The sequence below is a fragment of the Fragaria vesca genome, linkage group LG6, assembly GCF_000184155.1.
Source record: "Fragaria vesca subsp. vesca linkage group LG6, FraVesHawaii_1.0, whole genome shotgun sequence".
In the NCBI taxonomy this organism is placed as follows: Eukaryota; Viridiplantae; Streptophyta; class Magnoliopsida; order Rosales; family Rosaceae; genus Fragaria; species Fragaria vesca.
This window is the reverse complement of record NC_020496.1, coordinates 31124849-31151113: the sequence shown is the minus strand read 5'-3', so window position 1 is coordinate 31151113 and position 26265 is coordinate 31124849. Positions and strand designations below refer to the sequence as shown.

At 38.0% G+C, this 26265-nt stretch overlaps 7 protein-coding genes and 1 pseudogene across 9 annotated transcripts; 4 read left to right on the top strand and 4 right to left on the bottom strand.

Annotated features, from left to right (window-relative positions):
- Positions 1–1331: 1331 nt before the first annotated feature.
- Positions 1332–2176, bottom strand: LOC101302290. Its single transcript, XM_004306038.1, has 3 exons — positions 2151–2176; positions 1901–2008; positions 1332–1803 (listed from the first exon to the last, which is right to left on the bottom strand). Exons 1-3 carry the CDS (start codon positions 2174–2176, stop codon positions 1332–1334), a joined length of 606 nt encoding a protein of 201 aa, XP_004306086.1.
- Positions 2175–4860, top strand: LOC101301999 (expansin-A23-like). The gene is made up of 4 exons (XM_004306037.1): positions 2175–2192; positions 2254–2282; positions 4063–4127; positions 4241–4860. The coding sequence occupies exons 1-4, from the start codon at positions 2175–2177 to the stop codon at positions 4858–4860; spliced, it is 732 nt and encodes a 243-aa protein (XP_004306085.1).
- Positions 4861–6223: 1363 nt separating this feature from the next.
- On the top strand, positions 6224–7151 carry LOC101301712 (annotated as a pseudogene).
- Positions 7152–8557: 1406 nt separating this feature from the next.
- LOC101301419 (expansin-A23-like) lies at positions 8558–9566 on the top strand. The gene is made up of 2 exons (XM_004306036.1): positions 8558–8720; positions 8944–9566. The coding sequence occupies exons 1-2, from the start codon at positions 8558–8560 to the stop codon at positions 9564–9566; spliced, it is 786 nt and encodes a 261-aa protein (XP_004306084.1).
- A 1029-nt stretch (positions 9567–10595) lies between these two features.
- On the top strand, positions 10596–11588 carry LOC101301129 (expansin-A22-like). Its single transcript, XM_004306035.1, has 2 exons — positions 10596–10722; positions 10838–11588. Exons 1-2 carry the CDS (start codon positions 10596–10598, stop codon positions 11458–11460), a joined length of 750 nt encoding a protein of 249 aa, XP_004306083.1. The 3' UTR covers positions 11461–11588.
- Positions 11589–11938: 350 nt separating this feature from the next.
- On the bottom strand, positions 11939–13871 carry LOC101296127 (F-box protein At5g39250-like). 3 transcript variants are annotated; one of them, XM_004304185.1, is made up of 3 exons: positions 13746–13865; positions 13428–13462; positions 11939–13034 (listed from the first exon to the last, which is right to left on the bottom strand). In XM_004304185.1, coding segments are annotated over exons 2-3 (831 nt in total). In that variant the 5' UTR covers positions 13430–13462; positions 13746–13865; the 3' UTR covers positions 11939–12205. The 3 variants fall into 3 exon arrangements, with proteins under 3 accessions (XP_004304233.1, XP_004304234.1, XP_004304235.1); XM_004304186.1 differs by lacking the exon at positions 13428–13462 and having other exon boundaries at positions 13746–13871; XM_004304187.1 differs by lacking the exon at positions 13428–13462 and having other exon boundaries at positions 11939–12975; positions 13746–13871.
- A 7986-nt stretch (positions 13872–21857) lies between these two features.
- LOC101300843 lies at positions 21858–23213 on the bottom strand. The gene has a single exon (XM_004306034.1). It carries the CDS (start codon positions 23211–23213, stop codon positions 21858–21860), a length of 1356 nt encoding a protein of 451 aa, XP_004306082.1.
- A 1398-nt stretch (positions 23214–24611) lies between these two features.
- On the bottom strand, positions 24612–25970 carry LOC101300558. The gene has a single exon (XM_004306033.1). The coding sequence runs from the start codon at positions 25968–25970 to the stop codon at positions 24612–24614; it is 1359 nt and encodes a 452-aa protein (XP_004306081.1).
- Between the last annotated feature and the right edge of the window lie 295 nt (positions 25971–26265).

The window sequence follows — 26265 nt, the reverse complement described above, 5'->3', positions numbered from 1 at the left end:
AAAGATGAACCAAGTTCTGTAGAAAATCAACACACAGCTTTCACCTCCGAAACATGAAACTTCTATGGTAACATTAGTGCGACATAAAGATGGAGACAAAGAATCACATCACACATTAGCCAAACCAGCTCACAAAATTAACACAAGAGAATGCAAAAGTATACCTCCCCACTCATCTTGAATTCCAATACCTTTAATCATATGCCATTAAGAAAAGCTTCATCTTCTCAAGCGCATCCCTCAGAGAAGTAGGTGGGTTGTGATCAATATTAGGCCGACTACCCTATACAAAACCTTGACTCAAACTCAATCTGCAAAACAAAAAAACAGAAAAGGCCAAGGTGAATACTAGGATCAGTAAACATAAGAGCTACAAAATGAAAGATTTTATTCGTTTACTACTATGAACCCCTTTGCAGATATGAGAAACTACTCAAGTGCTGATCCTATCACCTTTGAACAATGCAACTCACAGAACAATTGTATGACTTTTCTGTTAGAGATAAGATGTCAATTGATTCATAAATCGAGAGCCAAGCCTCTTGTCAGCTTCTCCTCAATAGCATTGTCACCAACATATATATAGGCCCCAAGCAATCCCACCACCTCATGGGCTCATGGCTCCCATTTCAAAAGCTGCAACATATATGTTTTAGTTCTCAATTTTTCATCACAGCATTACTCTTATCAGTAACAAATTTGACAGGTGGATTGAGCATGATAAAGGTAATACACCAAGTAACCATTCAGTTTATCTCATATATGTGACACTTCATAATCCAGCTAGTGAAACAGATTTTAATCCCTAATTGCGGTTAAATGGCAAAATAATAAAGCTGAAAGAAGCCCTGGAGTAGAGGGTGCACAAATTTAAACAGAACTCAAACCAAAGATGAAAGTAAGCTCTAGCAATTGTAGTGCATTATAGAACTTATCAGAAGTTCAGAACAAACACAATCCCAGCTCAAGATAGACAAAATAATGAAGTGCATAAAGATGAACATGAAAGAGAGATTGCATTATGGCACAAAAATATAGAATATGATGCAGTAGAAATGACAAGAACTTGCAACTAAATTTAAAAACCCCAATTCATTATATGTGAAGCTGAGATAAAACTGAGAGCTATATATAGCTTGTAAGATCTCATGCCACAGCTAATACATCCGAAATATATGAGATGAAATACATCCGAAATATATACTACTAAACCATGAGATAAAACTGAGAGCTATATCTCTTCTAAGATCTCATGCCATCTAAACCGACCGACCTATAATCCGATATCCTATATATAAACGATCTATATATACCGACCTCCTATACAGTACTCAAGCCAGTGTTGGAAGGATCTTGTTGGACTCCATAATCTGCAGCAGTTGCCCACTCGAGACCGCCGCCCGCCTAAGTACACAGAGGCACTTCTTCAGAATATCGATCGGCTCAGTGTCTTCAGTGGGAAGAAAGATTAGCTCCTTCCAGTCATCAACCGATCGGTCCAAAACGCGCACAACTTCCGAATTTTCGAGGAGGAGCGCGTTTCGAGATGCCGCCGACTCGCCCATTGAAAACTTAAACTCGATGAGCATCTCTGAGGCCAAGTAGAATAGGTGGTCGAGAACACGAATTGTCCGCTGGAGTACAATTCGAGAGAGCTCCTCATCTTCCTCAAATCGAGCTTTAATGGCTCTGATAGAAATAGCAACCCATTGCTTGTCCAATTCCACTTCATTCTTCAGAATCTCGAGGTTTGAGAGCTCAAACTCCTCCAAACACTCGTAAAACACCTCCGGCTCCTCTTGCCTGAAAAAGAACAACAACAATCAGAACAAATTAACACCGGACAACAACAGAACACAGAGCAGAAAAACAAACACAGATATGGAGAGAGACAGAGAACCTTCCGAGCCTGAGCCGTGGCCGACGAGCAACAAACTGAGAAATGACCGTGTAAGAATTTGACTGATCGTTTCGAGCTCTGTTTCTTTGTCTGAGATTTGAATCTGGTCTGTAACAAAAATTTGAATCTTAAATGGAAAACGGGTATGTGATGAGGTAAACAGTGATTGGTCCTAGGGTGAGCTCGCGGATCGCCAACCCGGCACACTGTCAAACAAACCCCTAACGTTGATTTTAAAACAATCTCTAACTTTTCATCTGCACCGTTCACCAACATGGTCATTTCTTTCCTCGCAAACTCCATTTTCATACAACCCTTCATATAACATATACATAGCATATATAGTCATTAAGGCTTCAAATCTTCTGTCACCAAATTCTCTATCTCCTTCCCTGTAATCCATTTATTTTTGGACATGTGACATTTTTTGCTTATTCAGCTTAACACTCTCTAACCCCTGTTAACCTTGTTAAACTCAAGCTCTAACTCTAATCTAACTCAACTCTAACTCATCTCTACTTTTTAATTTAATTATACCTAGCAAAATCTGGTCTTCATCTTTTTTCATCGAAAAACCCCATTCTTGTTTCTTGTCTGAAGCTCCTCCTTCAAGAACAGCAAAACCAATTTCACAGCAAGTTCATCATTTAGTTGAGAAAAGAAAGATTAGAGATACTGTCATGGCTGATATGGCTGAAGAAGTGAAGAGTATGAGAGAACGGTGGCTCAAGGATGGCTGGTAAGGCTAGCACTGAATTGGCTTCTTGTGTTTTAGTTTTGGTTGAAACCCTGCAGAAGAAAATTGGAAAGGAAAAGATGGATTTTCTTGTGAAGTGGGTTAGGGAGGAGCCCAGGAGCCAGATCGGTTTTGAAAGCCTCCAATGGACTCTTCTCTGTTGTATATCAATTATCTTTTACAAATTAATACAACGAAGATTTTGAATTTACTAATGTTTTTGGTTTTGTTGTTCTTTTGTCCCCTTTTGAAATATAAGTTCAGACGAAGAAGAAGAAGAATACGGTTTTTTTTTTTTTTTTCCGATGAAAAAAAGATGAAGAAGAGGGTTGACGTTTGGTCTTCACAAGATTTTGCTAGATATAATTAAATTAAAAAGTAGAGTTGAGTTAGATTAGAGGAGTTTGAGTTTAGCAAGGTTAACATGGGTTAGAGAGTGTTAAGCTGAGTAAGCAAAAAATACCACATGTCAAAAAATAAATAGGTTACAGGGAAGGAGATAGAGAATTGGTGACAGAAGATTTGAAGCCAGTCATTAATCCTCTTTGAGTAAATATTGCTAGTCATTTCTTGATTCAATTTGATAGCTGAATGGTGACTCAACCATGCTAATGTTTAAGAAGACTAGCTTAGCTTGTCCCGATTATCCAGTGCATCATTTGTAAACATTTCATGCTATAATTCTTTCTGGGCTATACATTATTCTTTTGAATCAACAGTGCACACATACGTACGTAGACGATACAGAACAGAAAACTCAACAACCATTTGTAATTATGCTCGATCGATATCTAGCTAGCAGCTACCTGGACAAACCTCATAGTTTACATCATGTTTAACCCCCATGCATGTACTATGGAAGTACAAGACTCATCCTAAGCAAGGCTTGCGCAAAGACTGTAAAGGGATTAGCTTGTAGAGGGATACAGCTGATTTAAGTTTCAATGTAAATTAAAGATATATATGATTCTCTACGGATCTGGTTGTCTTCAATTGACTTGCAAATTTGTAGAGCTGGTTATCTTGTAGTGTAATTGACTAATTAGGTTTGAAAATCTAAAAATCATGGATTTTAACGGATTTGGAAAAATCCAAGAATTAATTACAAAGCACATAACAAATCCAAGAATGCCTTATAGGTAAAGGATTTTATGTTTATTAACCTTGTTAGACTTGGAAGATCTTTGTGAGTACTCCATATATGTTGTTTCTTTCTTCTTTTGATATAGATATTTTTCTTTTCTGTTACATCTTTCTTTCCTTTTATGAATCCCACCGGGCCTATAAATTAACAATGAGGTTTGCAATAGCAAACATACAGTTCAATTCTCTCAAGTATCGACATATATATATATATAGCCATGGCTAAGTTCCAAAACTACTTATTGCTCATCATCAGCACTCTTTTGGTGCATGTCATTGTCACTAATGCTGCTTGGGAGGATGGGAGCGCAACGTTTTACGGTGACATGACCGGAGCCGAAACCATGCGTAAGTAAATAATAATCTTCTTCCTCATGCATATTGTGATAATGTGATCTATGAAAACTAGGCGCTAATCGCTTTCTGCTCCTTCATCTTCTTTAATTTGTTCGTTTTAACAGAGGGGGCTTGTGGTTATGGTGATCTCTTCCAACAAGGCTATGGCCTCGAGACAGCAGCTCTAAGCACAGCACTGTTCAACAATGGACAAACTTGCGGTGCTTGTTTTCAGATCATGTGTGTCAATGATCCACAATGGTGCATACCTCATGCTGGTACCATCAGAATTACAGCAACAAATTTCTGTCCTCCAAATTACGATCCACATTTTTATCCCTGGTGCAACCCCCCAAGAAAACACTTCGACTTGTCCATGCCTATGTTTGCGAAAATCGCTATCACCAAAGCTGGGATAATTCCTGTAAAGTTTCGTAGAGTCCATTGTGCTAAAAGAGGAGGGATTAGGTTTGAGCTAAAAGGAAACCCTTACTGGATTACTGCAACTATGTTGAATGTTGGTGGTGCTGGTGATGTTACAGCGCTGCGAATCAAAGGGTCTAAATCCGATTGGGTTCAAATGTCACGCAACTGGGGACAACTATGGCAGACTGCAGCGAACTTAGTCGGACAAAGCTTATCATTCCAAGTTACTACTAGTGATGGGAAGACGGTTCAGCTTGATAATGTTGCAACAGGAAATTGGCAATTTGGGCAAACCTATGAAGGCAAAGGAAACTTTTAGATGTACATTGAGATATATTAGACGTTTGTTTTAATCTCATGTTGTATTGATCTCTTGCTATGTTAAAAAATGAAGACATGTCTTCCTTCTAGCTAAAGCATGCTTTTACCAATATTACTGATCATATTGATTTCAGGTTTTGAGTTAGATATATCTTCCATCTAATTTGGCCATTGGGGAAGACAAAATTCATCAGAGAATATATGTAATATTAATTTGAGTTACCAGATAAGAATAATGCATCTTACTTCAAATCTTTCCAAAGTCACCAGTCTTCTGCATTAAGCAAGCTAGATATATACACAGAAATGTACAGAGGCCAGGATTCATCGACTCATAGTTATAACTCATGCCTACTTGGCTTATCCCTGCGCGCGGCGAATGAATTGTGAAGCGGCGTAGGTATGAGTCATTGTGATGCTGGTTTCCTACTTGGCTTGGTTTGCCGGAAAGCTGCCTGGCAGAAGCACGACGATGGTGGACGTGTGCTGCGTGGAGATCCGCATCTTGGCTTGCTGAAACCAAACCCAGGGTCTTGAGTTCTAGGGCATCTTCCTTGGCCAGCTTCTCTGGGGCTAAAATTTGTGCTAGGGTTATGCTCTTAGCCCATTGCTATGTTTTTAGCTTAGGCTAATTGCAATAAATTTCTTGTATAACACTTGTGTGCCTATCGCCTAGTCTAATTACTATGCTTTGTTTTTTCAGGATCGCCTTTTATTTTCTTGTTAAACAAATGAGCATTGAATTTGTAATGAGTGATGCTAACATGCCACCTCCATGTACATGTGTTAATCACAGAAGAATGTATGTATCCATATCAATCTGGCTTGAGGTGGATGAAATTGATGCTGAATGTTAATGGACTTAAACATAATTGGTATTTTTACAGAGAAAATGGCATATCCAACATTTCACCAGAAATTTCTGAGGTGTGCTACTGCTGATGAGCATCAAATTCAATTAATAAATTATATTCAATGTTCATTTTTATAATTGGAAAATCTTTGTTAGTACTCCAGCAAAAAGTTGAGGTTCATATTCTTCACCTCATTACACTGCTAAACCAAATCATGTCTGTCTTTTTTTTTTTGGATAATGTCTGTCAATGTTATCAAGAGGACCATATATAGTTGTTTCTTTCCTTTTCTTTTTTTTCATTTTGTTTATCACTTTATCTCTTAATTACTTTTCATTTTAACCTCATAATTTCTTTTCACCTAATAAGGAAATTAAATGTCCTGCAAACATACCTTTTATGATTCAAGCCTGACCTATAAATTAACCCCATAACCATGAGGTTTGTACCAACTTGCAATACCATCATACATTAATTCTAGTTCAATTCTCTCAGTATCATATGGCTATGGCGAGGTTTGAGAACTCATACACATGGTCAATGTTCATCATCAGCACTCTCTTGGTGCATGTCATGGGCGATGCTCCTTGGGAGGCCGGATCCGCCACATTTTACGGTGACATGACCGGAAGCGAAACCATGCGTAAGTAAAGAACTTATTCCTTATGCCTCAGTTACGAACTCTCACAAGTCACAATACGCAGGAATATATTCACGATTCTATATGCATATTAGGAGAGGCATGCATGCAGATACATACATATATATATATGACTAACCTCTCTTTCTTTGTTCATCTTAACAGAGGGGGCTTGTGGATATGGTGATCTCCTGCAACAAGGCTATGGCCTCAATACAGCAGCTCTGAGCACAGCACTGTTCAACAATGGTTTAACTTGTGGTGCTTGTTTTGAGATTATGTGTGTCAACGATCCACAATGGTGCATCCCTAATGCTGGCACTATCAAAATCACTGGAACAAACTTTTGTCCTCCAAACTACGATCCACATTTCTATCCCTGGTGCAACCCCCCAAGAAAACACTTCGACTTGTCCATGCCGATGTTCGCAACAATTGCACAAACCAAAGCTGGGATAATTCCAGTACAGTTCCGTAGAACCCCATGTGTTAAGCAAGGAGGGATCGGATGAGGTTTCAGCTTAAGGGAAACCCTAACTGGGTTACTGCAACTGCTTTGAATGTTGCTGGTGCCGGTGATGTTACCGCCATGAGTGTCAAAACACCTCCTTCCAATTGGCTCCCAATGACGCGCAACTGGGGACAAGTTTGGCAGATCGGAGGAGCAGTCCCCCTAGTCGGGCAAGCTTATCGTTCCAAGTCACTACTAGTGATCAGAGGACTCTGGTGTTTAATAACGTTGCACCTGGAAACTGGCAATTTGGGCAAACCTATGAAGCAGCAGGCAATTTTTAAGAGACATATATAGTTCGAAATCCATTAGATGTTTGTTTAATTAATCATCTGTGGTTGGTTGTTTGAATTGTAATTCGAAGTTGTCTATGTTCCAAATTCGAAAGGTTTTGTAATCGACTCAAACATTAAGGAATGTCTTTCTGCTTCTTGATTTATAATTAAGTAGTCTTATATCAGGATTATTATCATCTTATTTTCACATGCATTTTGTAAATGTCGGGATTTTCGGCTAGTTAATGTCTAGCTAACACTTTGACGATTATTTGTATGCATAAGAGCAATTTTAACAGACTCTTTATTTTAGCTTTTAGCTATTTTAAAGAGCGTATTTAGTTTTTTTGAATGTTTTAGGAGCTTCAGCAGACTAGCCAAACTTAAGCTATTATAACTTTTAGCTATCTCGCTAGCTATATTTAGCTAGCGAGATAGCTCAAATGAGGCTAGCTATAATTTATTACATTCCTTGTAAGATATTTTATGTGATATATATATATATATAAATATATTTAAACTATTTAATTTCTATTTGAAGAATAATGTTGATGTAATGCTAATTAAAATAGAGAGCATTGATGCAGCCACATTTATAAAATGGCTAGCCAAAATGACATTTTAGCTAATTTGACTAAAATTTAACTTAAAAATGGCTAGCATTGGTAAAGATGCTCTAACAATATGGACTCCATTTTTAGGCATGTAACCTACACGCTGAAGAGGCTAGTAAAATAATGATAACGTCTACAATAGGATTTACATATCCATTTTTTTACTTAAGCCTTGTAAAAATTAGAGAAAGTTATATATCGAGCAAGTTAACATGAAGAAGAGACAAATATCAAAACCTCTTACTTTATATAAACAAGAAAAGAACACAATCGAAACAAAAATTACCTATCTCTATCATAAAGAAAACGAACAAATTCCGGTAGCGTATCCCACCAAATCATACTAGAAGATGAGGTGCAAAAACTTGCAAGAGAATATGGGCTAATTGTTCTTACAATTGATGGAAGTACGGTGTAATATGGAAAAGAAATGAAGTAAAATTATTTTGCAGATACTAAGGTGTGTCTAATTTACTCTGGCAGGAATTGAGGTATTCTTCACATTCAAATCAATTATCTCCCTAAAAAAAAAAATGAATGAAGGAGGGTTTTCCTAATTTCACTCCGGAAAAAGAACCGAGGGATCTTCATCACCATTTTCAAAGCAATCATCTCGGGGATCAATTTCAATACGACTTTCACCGACTGTATTCAAGGAGATGACAAAGAGTTAAAGACAAGATTTTTTTTTTTCCCTCTATTGATCCCTCTCCGGTTATAAATTAATCGACTCCATAACCATAAGGTTCGTACAAACTTGCACTATCATTATTCGATCCACTTTCTCTCTGACTCACCACCATGGCTAAGTTTCATAACTTGTTCACGTTTGCAGTGTTGTTCATCAGCACTATTTCGGTGCATGCCATTGCCGAGAACTTCCTTTTTGGTCAGGAAAATGGCGGTTCTTGGGAGGATGGACACGCAACGTTTTACGGCGACATGGGCGGAGGAGAAACCATGCGTAAGTAAACAGTTTGTGCACCTTATAGTTTTGGTTGAAGATGTTATTCTTACTCTCAATCTATGCATCATCTTGCTTTGCTGCGATAGTTGTTTTTACATTTAACAAAGTACATGTTCACTATTATGCATGAAGTTAATAGTGATTTATAACCCTCTCGTTTTTGATTAGCGCTATATTTAGGACATCAAGTTTTAACCTCTTTCTTTGTTCGTTTTAACAGAGGGGGCTTGTGGATATGGTGATCTCTTCCAACAAGGCTATGGCTTCGAGACTGCAGCTCTAAGCACAGCACTGTTTAACAAAGGACAAACTTGTGGAGCTTGTTTTGAGATCATGTGTGTCAATGATCCACAATGGTGCATACCTAATGCTGGTACCATCAGAATCACTGCAACAAACTTTTGCCCCCCAAACTACGATCCACATTTTTATCCCTGGTGCAACCCCCCAAGAAAACACTTTGACTTGTCCATGCCTATGTTCACAAAACTTGCTCCATTCAAAGCTGGTATAATTCCGGTTAAGTTTCGCAGAGTTCCTTGTGCTAAAAGAGGTGGGATTAAGTTTGAGATCAAGGGAAATCCTCATTGGATTACTGCAACTCCTATCAATGTTGGTGGTGCTGGTGATGTTACAGCCCTTGCAGTTAAGGGTTCTAAATCCGGCCAGTGGGTTCCCATGAGTCGCAATTGGGGACAAGTTTGGCAGACCTCAGCCAACTTGGTTGGGCAAAGTCTATCATTCCATGTCACTACTAGTGATCGGAAGATGGTTGTGCTCTACAATGTTGCACCAGCAAACTGGCAATTTGATCAAACTTATGAAGGAAAAGCCAATATTTAGACGTTGAGACTTGAGACCTATTATAAGATTTTCTAATTTTTCAATGTTGCGAATTCGAGAGCTCTTGTAATTGTGATAGCCTGATAGGCTCAAACAATAACGAATGTTTTACTTGCAGGATTACTGATGGATACTAGGTTTTGCTACTGAATCAAAGTTCTAGTTCAAAATCAGCTTTCACTTAATCTTTCGAGTTGTAAAAGTCAAAATGTACGTCTCAAACAATATCAATGTTTTATAATAATGATGAACTTAATTATCGAACCTGAGGACAGCTATGTTCACTCAGTCATTAACTGATCAAGAGACTCATGCTCAATATACGATATAATGAATATACCTCGATCATGAGCAAAAACCACTTCTAGTACACGATTTTTAACCAACTCGTGGTATGTGTTACGGAGTCCTTCATTGTCCATCGTCCCCTACTGAAACATTATATCCTCAAAAGTACATAGTCGTACTGTTAGGGTTAATCTATAGTTTGAATGATATCATACGAGCAAATCCTTAGCATACACCTCTTTAATTTGGTTCCTCTTTCCAAAACTATCTTCTGGAAAACGAGTAAATTAAATGATTCATACCAATTGAAGTTAGCTAGCAATTCACCACAATTTCAGTACCATTTCTATATATTGCACGTCCTTTCGTTTTTGATAACGTATGAAATATTCGAGTTATGGAATATGCATGATTGTCCTTTGATGTTCCCTCTCCAAACCTTAATTAATTTGTGGAAAATTACTATGGCTAATTATTATTTCCTACCAAGAGAGCACGATTTTCGCCAAGATTTTTCTGCATATTATTATTAGGAATATTACAGAAGATTATCATACGTTCAGCCAACATTACGAGTATGTAAACATTACATCCTGTCTTTTCCTATTTTCACTCTTTTTAGAATCCTCAGATATTAATTTCCTTCGTTAATATCCCATTTTAGGCCTATAAATTAACCTCATATTCAGGTTGCATTAGCCTCAATCAAACCCTCTACTCTCACTATCAGAGATCTTAGCCATGGCCAAGTTTCAGGTCTTGTTTGGATTGGTAGTGTTCATCACTCTTTCCGTTCAAGCCATGAGCCGCGATTGGCAACATGCAAGTGCAACGTTTTACGGCGACATGCAGGGAGGAGAAACCATGCGTAAGTCACTACGTTCTCGTAACTAAATCAACACACATATTGCATTCGATTTTTTGTTGTCGATTAGATAGATTCACATCAAACTTTGTGATTTTTTGTTCTATTTCTTTACCAGAGGGAGCTTGTGGATATGGTGATCTCTTCCAACAAGGTTATGGTCTGGAGACTGCAGCTCTAAGTACACAACTGTTCAACGATGGACATTCTTGTGGTGCTTGTTTTGAGATCATGTGTGTCAATGATCCACAGTGGTGCAAAGCCAATGCAGTCATCAAAGTCACAGCAACAAATTTCTGTCCACCGAATTGGGTTCCAGCTCCTGATCATTGGTGCAACCCTCCACGCAAACACTTCGACTTGTCCATGGCTATGTTCACAAAACTCGCAGAATCCAGAGCCGGGATCATTCCGATTCAATATCGCCGAATCCCATGTGTAAGACAGGGAGGGATTAAGTTTGAGCTTAAGGGGAACCCCTACTGGACTACTGTTGTGGTTTATAATGTTGCTGGTAATGGCATTGTTAACCACGTTGCAATTAAGGGGTCTAACTCTGGTTGGATTCCAATGAAGCGCATTTGGGGAGAAGTTTGGCAGACTAATGTACAACTAGTCGGGGAAAGCTTATCGTTCCGAGTCTCTGCTGGAGAAGGGGATGTGCTTTGGTTAGAAAATGTTGCACCAGCGAATTGGCAATTCGGTCAAACCTACGAGGGGCATGGAAATTTTAGGACATGAGCTGAAACGTTTGCTTAGTCTTGTCTTGGTTATCTGATTTTTTTACCCTTTGACATCTTTTACTTATTTAGCTACAGGCTTCATGTAATTCAGATTTGTCAGTACTCGGTAATAAAGTGTTGTTATTCATGATTCTTGTTTTGTCTAAGAGAAATATAATTGACAACTTCCTAGCAAATACTGTACTATACAGGAACTCAAATGAGTAAATACACAGAATTGATTCTAGCAAGGTTTTCCAGAATTTGGCAGCACTAAGGAAAATAGCAGAGCAGGCAAGAAATTTGGCTACCCATGGTTACTGCTATTATTCAATACTCAAAAAATACTTCATATTACTCAACCTGATTAGAAAATAAAAAGGCAGAAGAGATTAGCAGTTCAAAACTTAAAACACCGATAATGCTCCACTTTCTGTTCAAAAGACAATTTCTCGGAATTTCCATACAATGCAAGTTCAATTCCACAGAACGAGTACAATTCACCAAAAACACCAAACAAGTTCAATTCCATACAATGCAAAAGGTTCATAATTATTCGATGCAATGAATTTAAAAGAATGTACAATTGAGCATAAAAGAAGACAAAAAACAAAGTAAGAAAGTATTTGAACCAGATATGAGAGTTGCCGTGTTTTCCATAAGCAGCCTCAGAGCATGACAAAACATAGAAGACCAAATCATTATTGTTACATCCAAATAAATCAGGCTCTTTTGATGTTAGCATGGACTTACAAGTCAAGCCTTCACTTCCAATCAAGCATATCTAAAAGCCACAAAACCTCTTCCTTGGAGTTGGCTGCATCACAGAAATCCATTTCAATCCCAAAAACATCAATGGCACCTTCATTTCCTTCTTCCATGAAAAGCAACGAGATCCATGCCCGGATACCCGAAACAAAGGGGTAGACAGGTGAGAAGTCAAGGTAGTCATTTGCCATGGCTCGGTATGCTGTTCGATCAATATAATCAAACATCGATCTATTGATGATGCAAGCAACCCTATTAGAATCCTTGCGCCCCACAAGGACTGAAACACTCACTGTCTGGCTCAGAGGAACAGTAAATCTTGGGTCAACAGGGAGTTTCATCCTGTACTCTGGACCCTCCAGGTGAAACTTAAGCATGTCACATGCTCCTGGTGGTGGGATTTTAATACCGCTCTGTAGGATAGGTCCTGGAACCATTTCTGAAAAGATAAATCCATCTTCAGTCCAGATATCAATGAAAAACTCCAAGTCATCAAAGGAAAGTCTTGGGGGAAGAAGAGTTCGATGCTGCTTGCGCTTATAAAACGTTTGATACAGCTTGTAGTAAGTTACAGTCGGGGGGCTAGGTTTCTTGCAGATAGAAGGCCATCTCTTAGCACACAAGCATTTCCAAAAGAAATCATCTTGAGCTAGGTTTCTCCACTGCTTGCACACTCCCATACATGACGCGAGATCCTCACCCTCCAGATAAGGAAAAACAGCCTTCAGAACCTCATCACATTTCATTTTCCGCTCCCAAGCAAATACTGATAAATAAATAATCCACCCCACCAAAGGGACTAAGTCAGTACACTGATAAAGACCCCTGCAAAAAATAAAAGGAATAGATTTCAAAAACCGAGAAAACTATACACAACAAACTTCTAGCAAAAACTGGCATAAACATGCTCTAGCGAGAGTGAGGAAAGGGAGATCAGCTATTAAACATACAATTCAAAATCAGTTAAAATGTAGTTTATCTAACAACATGAACATCTAACAGTCGAAAGACCCGCAACACCGAGTTTGGTCATGAAGCGGTGAAAAAAGTTCCATAAAACCGGTCACCCTAAAGAGAAATCTATGCTGCCAACTTAAGATTTGAAACTAGGGTTGTATGTGGTACATTTACACACCAGGAACATGCAAATGCATAGTTTCACAGCCAGATTTTGGGTTGCAATATAAATCCCCCAAACAGCGAAAATCTCTTACTGACATCAAGTCATCAACACTCTGATAAGGAATTGCAGCCTAAAAAAACACTCGTCAATATTCAACACTATCATCAGAACCACAAAACATAGCTCAATATAAACACCAACAACTACATGCAATATAAATTAACCGATTATTATTATTACCAGCAATCTAAGATCAAATCGGAGAGAAATCCAAAACCCCGAAATTGAAATGGGGCAGAAGCTAATAAAAGCAATCAAGCAAAGATCTTAGCAAAGTAGATAATGCGATGAATTTAGAGCAGTGATCTGAAAATTAATAGAATTGAAAAGTAGAAAGATGAAATCTTTGGTACCTGAATTGTTGGCGGAATGGGTAAAACCCTAGAATTTGGTGGGGGGAGTTGAATCGAGGAGAGAGTCACAAGTGAGAGAAAGATCCAGCAAATTTTGCTTCTTTCTTCTTTGTTGATGCAGTGAGTGACGCACATCGGATCCTCTCTGGTGCGGAAAACGATGCAACGAAACCTTGCAATTTACTTTTCTATCCTCGGGGGTAATTTGTTGGGCCTGAGCTTGGGTTTGATGAATCCATCTATTCAGAAGTTGGGCCGATTGCAATTTTCGTTTTGATGAGGGTGGAAGAAGTTGCGACGTAAGAGCATAGAGACGTGTTCAGTGCGACTTCATTTTGATGAATTCGAGACTGGTAATTCATTGCTTGTTTTGAATACAACATGACTTTGTATATATTGATTTGAGTTCATGCATCACGCTTCTTGTTTTTTTTCTTAACGTGTCTTTTCTGGGTTTTTTATCGTCTTGGTCACATAATTAAGGTATAGTTAACTTATAAGATATCGACGGATCATATATGTCGGTAAAGTGTTAAGCTAAAATAAAACATGTTCAAAATGTCATGTACTAGAGTGAATGTGTGACTCAAGAGTCAAGAACAATGACATCAATATCAATCTTAGTCTAAAATTGTTCCATTGAAGTAAGGAAAGTAAACGACATATGTTGAGATGAAATATGAGACTGCTAGTTTGGACTACAACACAACTTTGCATATGAATGGAAAATTGTTAATTCGAGTTCATGTACATTACTATTCTTAAAGGTTGTCAATCAATCACATATGTGACAAAATTATTAGCCTAAACTAAAACGTGCTACAAATCTAGAGTAAATGTGTGACTCAAACAATGACATGAACACATAATCTTGGCCACAAACTTTTTCCATTGAAAAAAGAAACTATATGAATTTTCAAATATCAGATTACTTATAAAGTAGTGAGTTCCGTGTTGGTCTCGTGCACCTTTTGCTAAAATTTAGATGAGTTATCTAAAAACAAATGGGTGTCGAAAATAATCACATCTTGTTTCTCACATTGATAAAAAAAAAATTAAAAAAATAATAAAAATAAAAATTGAATCACCTTGCGATTGAATTGAATGCAATACCAACCATATTGTAGTCGAGGCCTCGAGGGGAACATTGATTTGAACTTAAGGGTCTAAACGAAAAGAAAAGATCGATACAACTTAATTCACAACCTACTTAGTTGAAGTCCTTTCTACGTTATGGATTAGGAGATGAGCCGACAAGATAAAATTAGCCTTCCATCATAACATGCTTATAAGTGGAAAAAGAAGAAGGAAATGAATTTGGCTGAGATTGGACAACACAAGTGGGTCATCGGCTTGCAACCAAAAGGAGCGAGCGATCCATGTTCGTTCTATCATTTTATGGCAGCTTCCGCCGACAATTGAACAAAAGGAATAAAGTGGAAAACCTCCCACACATGCATGAGCATGACTCTCTTCTTCAACCTCATCCCTGCAACTCTGTGCCGACGAATAACATGAACCCTAGCAAAAAAAGATGTTACATCACATCTCTGATACGGATCTCTCTCCCGCAACAAAACACAGTGCCCTTTCATCATCGTGTCGATCCCTTGTTCCCGTACTTCCATGTTCATTCCCTAAGATCCAAGTATGCGAGAGGATTCATATGATTCGTATGTGACGTTCAAAATCACGAGTTTCACGAGTTCTATAAGCGTTCTTAGAGCAACTTCAACAATGAGTGTTATTTGAAGGTGTTATTCTCATTTTAGCACCCTTGTGACTATTCATATTTCATTAATTTTTCATCGATGCTATATGGAGGTGTTATTCTCACTATTCTAATAATTAAGTATTGTATTATATGAGGTGTGTGCTTGTGGATCCCACAGAGGCTGGTATTGGAAAAGTCTTGAATATAAGACTTAGAATGACACTTGGGGCTATATTATTAAGACCAGCACCTAGTCTTTTTTGTTGTTAGAGATAGCTTTTCTATTTCAGGGGCTGGTCTTGGTTTTTAACTCCACCATTGGAGTTGCCCTTACATGATCATATTGAATGCTTATGTATGATCACTGTTACTTCAACGACTCTTTTTACATTCGATATGAATATTGAATATCGATTCGATCAATCTGATATATAGATATATTTAAATGGAGGAATGATCATACTATGTTTTGAACTTCTAGCTAGCATATGTATCGATCGTGGAATTGTCACACATTATGGTGGATAAAGTTATAAATTGTTTGCAGCAGTACTATAAGTTAAACAAAAGTCCACCTACGAGAAGACAGGATCATATCTTCTCCTGTTTAGACTTTAAATAGAATAATGAAGTGAATAGTATGCTACAATGCTTCTAATTGAATCTAATAATTAGTTTATAGGAATCTTAGTTTATAATACATAGGAATGAAGTCATGTGCAGTGCTGCTTACAACATGTGTCACACATGCCAGATTGATGAGGCTAGCTCAAATGTACAGACGTAACGTGTATAAAAATTACACAAAATCTCCACTATCATATTAAGAAACAATGCGAGCGAGGGTTAGGGTTGTAATAAGTTGGTGTTGTTGGGTGTGTTATGATTATGATGTCGTTTCTACGGACTATTTAATATTGATGTTCTCTTGTTGTCAATGTAATAAGAATGTTACCTCTGCATATATGCCAACGGTTTTAGTATATAGTGGTAGAAGAGGTTGTTTCTTCTTGAGGTTGGCCGTAAGAGTGTATTGAGGCTTCTGAAATAGGTTAGGTATTGTTTGCGGTTGAACCCGTTTCGGTTCTTATCCTCTGTAATCGCTGATTTTTAAGATAATGAGGTGTGTGGGGCATTTTGTCCACTACCGATATCTCTCACGATTTGTAATATTTGTTTATATATAAAGTTTTTACCTTTCTCAAAAAAAAATAAAAATAAGAAAAAATGATTTTGTTAATTAGAAACACAATATATAGAAAAGCAATTTGATCTACGTACAACTCCACCTTCGTCCTAGCTAGGATCGATTGACAACATTATTGATCATTTTAATCTAGACTAGAGTATATCGTATGTGTCTTTCAGATGTAAGACTTCGTAAAAATAAGTTGTTAAAATGTACAAACTATTTATTTGTAGTCATACTAAGCAAGTTAACTTTTTGCTCTATTTTACTGTGCTTTTTATACTTTACCGTACATGATTGGTCTTGATGTTTACACTCTCTGTTACAGGTGGCGTACTTGACAACTTGTTACTTAGATTACTTGTTTCATTATACTTTTGACGACTAACTATATGTATGTTTTATGTTTTTAATAAAAACAAACATTGATGAGTGATGAGTTTTAAGATCTACCGTTTATCTTTGTTCATTAGAATTTAATGATTTAAGACTTTCTGAAGAAAAAATACACTCATATACAAGACTTTCATCACATAATATCACCAAATTCTTTATTATCCAAACAATGATACAAAGGAATTGAGATAGAATGGATTGAGAAAAAAGTAAATGATTAAAGGTGAGAATAACAATTAATGCAAAGTATTATTTGGAAGGGAGAGGGAAGGAGGAGGAGAGAAAAGGTGCAAGGTGCTGCCATATGATCAGTTGCATGCAGGGAATGTGCAAAACATGCTGTACATTTCATGCTGCCTCACTGTCTCTCATTTTGTCACATGCCCTACCCCCTTCTTCCAAAACTCTTCATCTGCATGTGCTTCCCATGTGCTTCTTTCACCCTCTTTCTTCCTTCAATCCTAGCCTCTCTCAAACCTCTCAAACAAACTGATCTTCACCTCTAAACCCTCCCTTGATGAGAGATTCATATTTTTTTAGGGCAATTTTGCTAGCTGGCCCATATCACCTTCACATGCATCCTTTAGGGAAGCCACTACTCTCTCCCACACTCCCCCCCAGTACAACCCTCTATCTATCTAGCTCACAGTCCAACTTTTATTCACATCCCCAAATGTCTTTATAGCCCCTTGTGTCACTCAAACACCTAAACAGCAATTCAAATTAGTTCTTTAATTACATGCATTCATAAGAAAGACAAGTTAACTTTGTCTTAGTTTGTATATTTGGGCTGCTAGCTAGGCAATTTTAATCAAATTGAATTGCCTGGGCAAGAAAACAAAAGATGTAGAGAACTAGATGGAGAAGAGAAGCTTCATTTGTCTAATTGTCTTGGTATACCTTTGTGGGAGTTGTGGATATCATTCTAAAAACATTAGTTATGTTTGTCTTTTAATTTGTATCTTTTTAAATTCGTACATCACATATTGCTCGATCGTTTGTTATTAAAGTGGAGGTTCATTTGAGATGGCCTTTGTTAAAGCAAGTAGTAAGAATTGAGTCTTAATGCATACTTCGATTAATATCATGATGAAAGTACTTTATAGTTTCTAAAACGTATGAAAATTAAAAAAAGATGCATGTAAATAACCAAAATCAATAGAGAATTAGTGTGATATTTCCACCAGTAATGTACAAAATACTTAATTGTATACATCAATCAAAGAGATGTTGAATCTAAGAATCAATCAATCTAGTTTTTACTTTTACTTGGATGAAAACGTATCATATGCATGTTAGATTCATGTTCATCAACTCCTCACACATAATCAGGGAAGTAAACTCTGAGGGTAATCTGGGAAATGAAGCACATAACGTTCCGGGGACCTCACATGTGCCGTTACAGATGTAACAGGCTTTCTGCGTTGTGCTCGCAAGTTGTGCCCTATTCCCGCTTTCCTCCTTTTAATTTTAGATGCGAGATCTTTCTGAAATTACACCTCTAACCCTCCTCCCCCTCGCCTGCAAATTTATCCGACATTTTTGTCCACCAACCTTTTACGTCTTCAAGATATTTTTCACTTAATTTTCACGACCCTAAAACAGAGCCTGTAAAAAAATGTTGACAGAAACAAGGACAAGGAATTAAACTTGGAAGAAAACGACGGAGGAAAAGCCAACAATGGCATTTACGTAGTAACCAACAACCCTGGTGTGAGTTTCCAAACACGCCATTACTTAAACCCTGAAACCAACGCCTCCTCTTCATCATCACATTCTCTCTTCTCCTTCTCTCATTCATTATACACACAGAAACTCCAGAATGAGCTCCACTCCAGGAAACCTCAAGGCAACTCTGGCGGGAAGAGCAAAGTCAAGAAGAAGGCTCAGGTCGACGCGTGGCTGTTGCCCTAGATCAGCTCGAAGAAGCTTTAACAATGGTGGAAAAGGAGGAGGGCGCAAAGCGGTGAAGTGTTCCAAGGTGGTCTCAGCCAAATTGGAGACACTGAAGAACCTCATTCCAAACGGGAAGAGTAGTAGTGCTGGTGCGGTGCAGGCCGATAAGTTGTTCCAAGACACAGCGGACTACATCGTTCTGTTGCGAACCCAGGTGGTGATTTTGCAGAAACTCATTGAGGTTTATGGATCTAGTAGTACTGAGAAAGAAGATAACACTAATGCTGATGTTGTATTATAGTTTAGTTATTTGGCATTGTTTTTTTTTTTGTCAATGGAAAAAAAAAGAGGGTATTTAATTGGGTATTTATATTTTTTCTTTTGTTCTGTTTAATTTAATTTGGAAGTTTAGATTTTGCATGCTTTGTTTGGTTTAGGATCTTTTACAACACGAAGCTCAACCTACTCGCCAAAATTAAGTTTCATATGATCGTTTATCTCAAGTTCAACTGCTATTTGGTAGCTAGCTACTTTCTCTTTTGCTTGCATTTGGATTTGGTGCATTCAAGCATATGAATGTCAAGAATTAGGATCCATCTAACAATTCCGAGTACTTTTTATGCATATGCAAATCGATTGCACTTTGAATTTACGATTCAGATCGAGTCTCGCCGCAAACCAAGAAAATGTATATATGAATATTTCTCCAGAGTTTTTCAATCTGAATGAATATCATTATTGAAAAATGAGACTTTAACCTGAAAGTGGTTAATTGAAGTCGATCGATTAATCATACTTTCTTGGGTCTTTAGGTGGGAATTTTTTAATATATATATATATGTTTATAACATATATCAAGTCTTGAATTATCCAATTATCTTAAATTTTAAATTATTAAACGATCAGACATGCTATACACATATATAATATATAGCAGTCAAACCCCTTAGGTGCTAATCAATCACTTAAGAATCATACACAAACTGAAAAGGTAGGTATATTTAGTACTCAAGTCCCAAGAGAAGTAGAGACATGCTCTCTGGCCCTCTTTATACATGTCTCTCAAGCACCACACACACATACCTTTGCAGTCAGAAATATACACAAATAATATATATATATATATATATATATATATATTCATGTATACAGTTACACACAGAGATAGGAAATGCTTGAAAGCTGAAACTACTAACGCCTTGCATGAGTGAGGCATGGGATATTTTAACAGCTAAGCCATCAGAGTATGCAAGTCAGTACAATTGTGCAAAGAAACAGCATGGGGCTGTGGTGGTGGTGACAGTCATTGCAATAATATTACAGGCAGCAGCAGCAGCAGTAGTATAAGTACTGGAAAAGCTTATTAAAGAGAGGAATGGCGCATGGCATAGCATGGGTGTAGTAGTCTGAAAAATCTGAATAAATTCTGAACCCGAGAGCTAGGATATTTTACATAATATCTGGAAGAAATTGACAGCACTACTCTTGGTGTCCCTCGCCAGTCCTCTCTATCAGTGACAAGGTTGATGAGGAGGGGCAGTAAGGCATGTGCAAAAGCCAAAATAAGAGGGGTCTCGGCCACTTTGGATGTCTCTCCTGGCTATCCTGCTGTGCCCATTTCTTAACGTTCTTGGTGGTGTGTGTGTGTTGGGGTAGATCCTTATAATTAAGGGAGTGTGCCTATAAAAGAGAAGCCATGTGCGAAAGGCAAACAAGGCAAGCTCAGCAAAGCTGTGCTGGTTTTCCCAGATGAGGTAAATAGTTGTGACTCATGGCCGGCCTCGTGACATTGGTGAAGAACTCGATATTACGGTTGCCGTTCAATAAATTTTGTAACGTGGAGTTCAGGTCGAGCTTGCTACTAATAAATCCTTAGGGCCCTATGCTTTAACCACAAGAAGAAGAAAAATTTCATGTAGATTAAAAGGACTACTATCGGGTACGTAATAATTGCTTCTCTGTATTTCGTTTTTTTATTAGGTAGAACTTGATCGATCGCAATATGAGTGAATAGGAATATACGATCATCAGTTATGATCACGTGGTCAGCAATTGACGAAGAGATTCATGGTCAGTCATCATTTGATGTAAATCTAATGGTGAAGAGAATTATTTTAAAGTATAGTTGTTTTGTTTTCAATCATTGGATGTAAATCTAACGGTGACTAATCATGAATCTCTTGGTTAGTAACTGATCAAGTGAACACTACTGATAGGATCATATGATCATAAGCAAACAGTGAGCAGATGTCCATTTAACAGTAATGTTCACCTAGTCAACAATCGATCAAATAATTTATGCTCAACCACCCATAAATGTATATATATGTTCACCTGGTGAGCAACTAATAAATAACTTATGTCTCTGATATAGTACTACATGTTATTAATATATTGATCTGTTATCATCATCCACTTTTTGAACAAACTTAGTAAGTTAATGATTTCAGAAGCTAGCTACATGCAAGCAATCAGAGCAGAAAATCATCAAGCATACCCAATATATTCTTATGAATTCGAGTTACGATTCTACTACTGAGTTTGTAACCATCTCGATTATAACTAGTTTAATTCTATCGTCTTAGTTAAATTATATAGTTATTATCTTCGTCTTAGCAAGCAAGACGAACGAAGGAAAGCGACCTCATCTTGCTTGCTAGAACTAAACTAGTTATAATCGAGATGGTTACAAACCTCATGAGGTGAGGATCCCGGTCCAACAAAGAAGTGATCACATAAATGTCATTAATCACAACAGTGATAGAAACAAAAATTGCATACATATAATTAATGTCATAATAGTGAATGTCTTAAACTAGAGGCCAGATCTTCGAGCAAGAGTAAACCACCCAACTTTTAATCTGGGTTACGCATTGTACGTGGGGTACAATTTGAGCAACTATATATCTAGGGTTAGCTACCACAGATTTGGATTTGGTGTAAACCAAGCTAATTGACGGTGCAAGGATCTGGCATGATGCTTTGGTAAAGCATGGATGCTCCTATTTGTCAAAGAATACACCCCAAAGTCACGAAATTTTTTCAATGCACGCACCTCATACTCATGCAGAAAAAATACTGATGGCCAACTGAAAGCATAATAGATACAGTTCCTTTCGAATTCCTTATTGTCACTGCAGGAACTAGGACCATTGCCGGAAGAGACGAACTTGTTGCTGAGACGACTAACAAACAATATCCGATCACCAAGGTCGACAATCTCTACCCACCGAGGTCGACCATTAACAATGTTACCCTCCAACTTGAATACTCGGAATCCTTGAGTCTCGCATGACTTAGCAGTCATGTCGAAACAAGTAGCCGGCTTAAGAGATACCCTAATGTTTCGGAAAATCATAAACAACTCCTTTGATGCAGAATCTTTTGCTAGGTAAGGGCTTGTAGCCCCCGTGTAAGTGAACTCCGGTACTCCATTATCCCCCGGAGGAGGAATGATATCTTCGAAAATTTGATCACGAACTAGCCTCGGGTGATTTATAACCAACCATTCAGCCGTGCAGGTAGGAGGGCCGCCGCCGTCGGCATATGAAATGTGAAACACCATTAAAGATTCTGATGCAAGGTGAGTAGCAGCATATAGTTTCTCATCGATTATTTCGATATCATCAAACTCGAGTTCATCCTCTTCACCTTCAACCTCAATAATGGTCCAAGATTTATCCGTTGGCTTACAGAAGGCCAAACGGTGTTTTCTACTTAGGCTAGCAACAAGACAATGCTGCAACCTGGTTGGTACAGTAGAAGCTACTGCTTTCTTGAAGGAATGAATGGTGGATCCCGATGGGAGCATCACTCGGGCACCCGATATTGGATTCAAGAAGTAGACAGTTTTATGTTCAACCATGATCAACCACCCCTCAATTGACCCGACTAATTTGCGCCTAGAAAAAGAAACAAAAGCAGTCAGCCGGTCTAACTTCCCCACTGACTTGTAAAGTTTTTGATTAACAAAGCAATGGTCTTTGGCCCGAAATCGCCGACGAGAATCAAGACAAATTAGCCATGGAAGTCGAGAAGCAGGAAGGCAGTTCTTGCTCTCAATAGCCTTATCAACAGCGGCTCGCCAAGAATGACATACTACTCTGCATGAAAGGTAATCTGATTTGCATAGCTGTGGTAGAATTAGCCTCATGATATCTTCTAGGAATTCCTTGGAGCAACTTCTTGTTCTGATCTCTTCATCACGATCTTCTTCGCAATCATATTTTTTCTGTTTGTTCTTATTACTCAGCAGCTTTCTAATGACCGCCATTGAAACTTGTAAGGTACGGTAGGTTTTGCAAGATCTTTACCAAGGCACGTCGACCTTTATATATATAATTAGATATCATCAACCTAATCCTAAAAAAAGAAAACAATCTTTTTTAAAGGATTTGCAATTAAACACAAGCAATTCTGAATCAGTTTTGACCAGCTGATAAAAATCACAAACAAATCAAGAAAGATACTTTCTAAAATAAAGACGACCAAATTAATCAGCCCGACGTACTCGGGATTGAAACATAGATTCAATCGATCCCAGTGCATATGATGCAGATACATGATATACATTTACCTGAGATATTTTTGACATCAGAATGAGGTACTTTTTTTTTGGGTCAAAGGCACTAAAGGCCCTTGTATTAGATGTTTCAAATGATACACCAAAATACAAGTACAATAAACCCTAACAAAAGAGACACACATGCCCAACATAAAGACACATAGACCCAGCAAATAAGGCTTATATACTGATGAAACGTACGCTTGTATAAGAATGTCAACGAATCATATACAAAATCTTGTGCTAACATGTTATTCATGAAGGGGGTGAGTTGAAGATTTGAAAAATGAGTATGATGATGATGATTCATCAGATGATTAGATTATTTATCTAAGCACCAAGAATGTAAAATAGTCGATTCATTCAACTCAGAGCATTACATCGAAAATTCTTCTACGTACCAAGATGCATGTGAACCGAGCAACTAATATGCAGTATTTTGATCCAACCATCTACGTTGCACTATATGCATATATACTAATACCGTTAACAAAATTTAAAAAAAAAAAAAGTCCCAAGTGTTTCTAACTAAGGAGGTGAGAACACTAGGTCGAAGAAAATGTACTTTTATTATAGGCGTTTAATTTGATCGGATCAAAAATGAAAATAAAAGGAAAGAATTTAGGGGTCTCTAGTCTTCATTCGATCTTTCCATACAACGATTTGAGCAATTATATATTAATAGTGCAAGTGCACATTGGTGCTTAGAATCCACTCCCGCAATACATATACAATTATACATAAACAAAAACCAACGAGACAAGAATTAAGCTTAATTACTAGAGGCACTACCTCTGGCCGCTCTAGCTAGCTATAATTGAATCGGTGAATACTACGTGTGAATTTCTTATTTTAGTTCGTCATATATTGCACTAGTAATGAAGTTAAAGTTCCATACATTATGACTACAAAATCGCAAATTACGAACTTGCGTCGTTGACGAGATCAGTTAGGGCTAACAAGGCATTTTTGATTCATAGAAGTCAATCTTATGCTCCACCCCAGCCTTTCTGATGAATGGCAGATTGGCAATCCAAGTATCCAACCTCGTATAGGTTTCTTTTCTGATCGCGATAGCTACAATTTTGAGCAACTATCTAGGGTTAGCTACCAAAGATTTGGATTTGGTGTGATCCAAGCAAATTGTCTGTGCAAGGATCTGGCATGATTCTTTGGAAGAACATGAGGCTGCTTGATGCTCCTATTTGTCAAAGAATACACCCCAAAGTGACGAAAAGTTTTCAACGTATCCACCCCAAACTGATGACGCAGAAAAAATGCTGATCGCAAACCGAAAGCATAATAGATACAGTTTCTTTCGAGTTCCTTATTGTCACTGCAGGAACAACTAAGACCATTGCCGGAAGAGACCAACTTGTTGGTGAGACGACTAAGAAACAATATCCGATCGCCGAGGTCGACAATCTCTACCCACCGAGGACCATTAATATTACCCTCCAACTTGAACACTCGGAATCCTTCAGTCTCACATGACTTGGTAGTCCAACATCGAATGGCAAAATTAGCACCCTGCTTAAGAGATACCCTAATGTTTCGGAAAATCATAAACAACTCCTTTGATGCAGAATCTTTTGCTAGGTAAGGGCTTGTAGCCCCCGTGTAAGTGAACTCCGGTACTCCATTATCCCCCGGAGGAGGAATGATATCTTCGAAAATTTCATTACGAACTGGCCTCGGGTGATTCATAACCAACCTTTCAGCCGAATAGGTAGGAGGGCCGCCGTCGGCATATGAAATGTGAAACACCATTAAGGATTCTGATGCAAGGTCAGTTGCAGCATATAATCTCTCATCGATTATTTCGATATCACCAAACTTGACGAGTTCATCATCCTCTCTACCTTCAACCTCAATAACGGTCCAAGATTTATCCTTGGGCTTACAGAAAGCCAAACGGTGTTTTTTACTTAGGCTAGCAACAAGACAATGCTGCAACCTGGTTGGTACTGTAGAGGCTACTGCTTTCATGAAGGAGAAAGATGTGTGATGAATGGTGGATCGTGATGGGAGCATGACTCGGGCACCCGATATTGGGTTCAAGAAGTAGACAGCTCTATGTTCAACCATGATCAACCACCCCACGATCGACCCAACAAATTTGCGCCTAGAAAAAGAAACAAAACCAATCAGCCGGTCTAACTTCCCCATTGACTTGTAAAGGGGTTTTTGATTAACAAAGCAATGATCTTTGGCCTGAAATCTCTGACTAGAATCAATGCTAATTAGCCATGGAAGTCGAGAAGCAGGAGGGCAGTTCTTGCTCGCAATAGCCTTATCAACAGCGGCTCGCCAAGAATGGCATACTACTCTGCATGAAAGGTAATCTGATTTGCATAGCCGTGGTAGAATCAGCCTCATGATATCTTCTAGGAATTCCTTAGAGCAACTCTTGGTTCTGATCTCTTCTTCGCAATCAGATTTCTGTTTTCTCTTAATTCTTAACATCTTTCTTATATAGAGCACACCATTGTAAGAGACGGTAGGTTTGCAAGTTCCTCCGATCCTTTATATAGAGCACATGGGACTTTAGGTAGTAGTGGAAGGAAAAGGAAAAGGAAAATTTGATCATGATGACTTCCCTTTCTTTCATCTCCGTGAGAAATAAAGAAAACGAAGAAGACGAATTGGAAGCATAAAAAGTTATCTTGAGGGTATTGAGTAGGGTGAAAACAGTTGGTAGGGTGAACAAACATAAAGTTATTATTAGAGATTAATATAAACTTTTTCTTTTATAATTGTA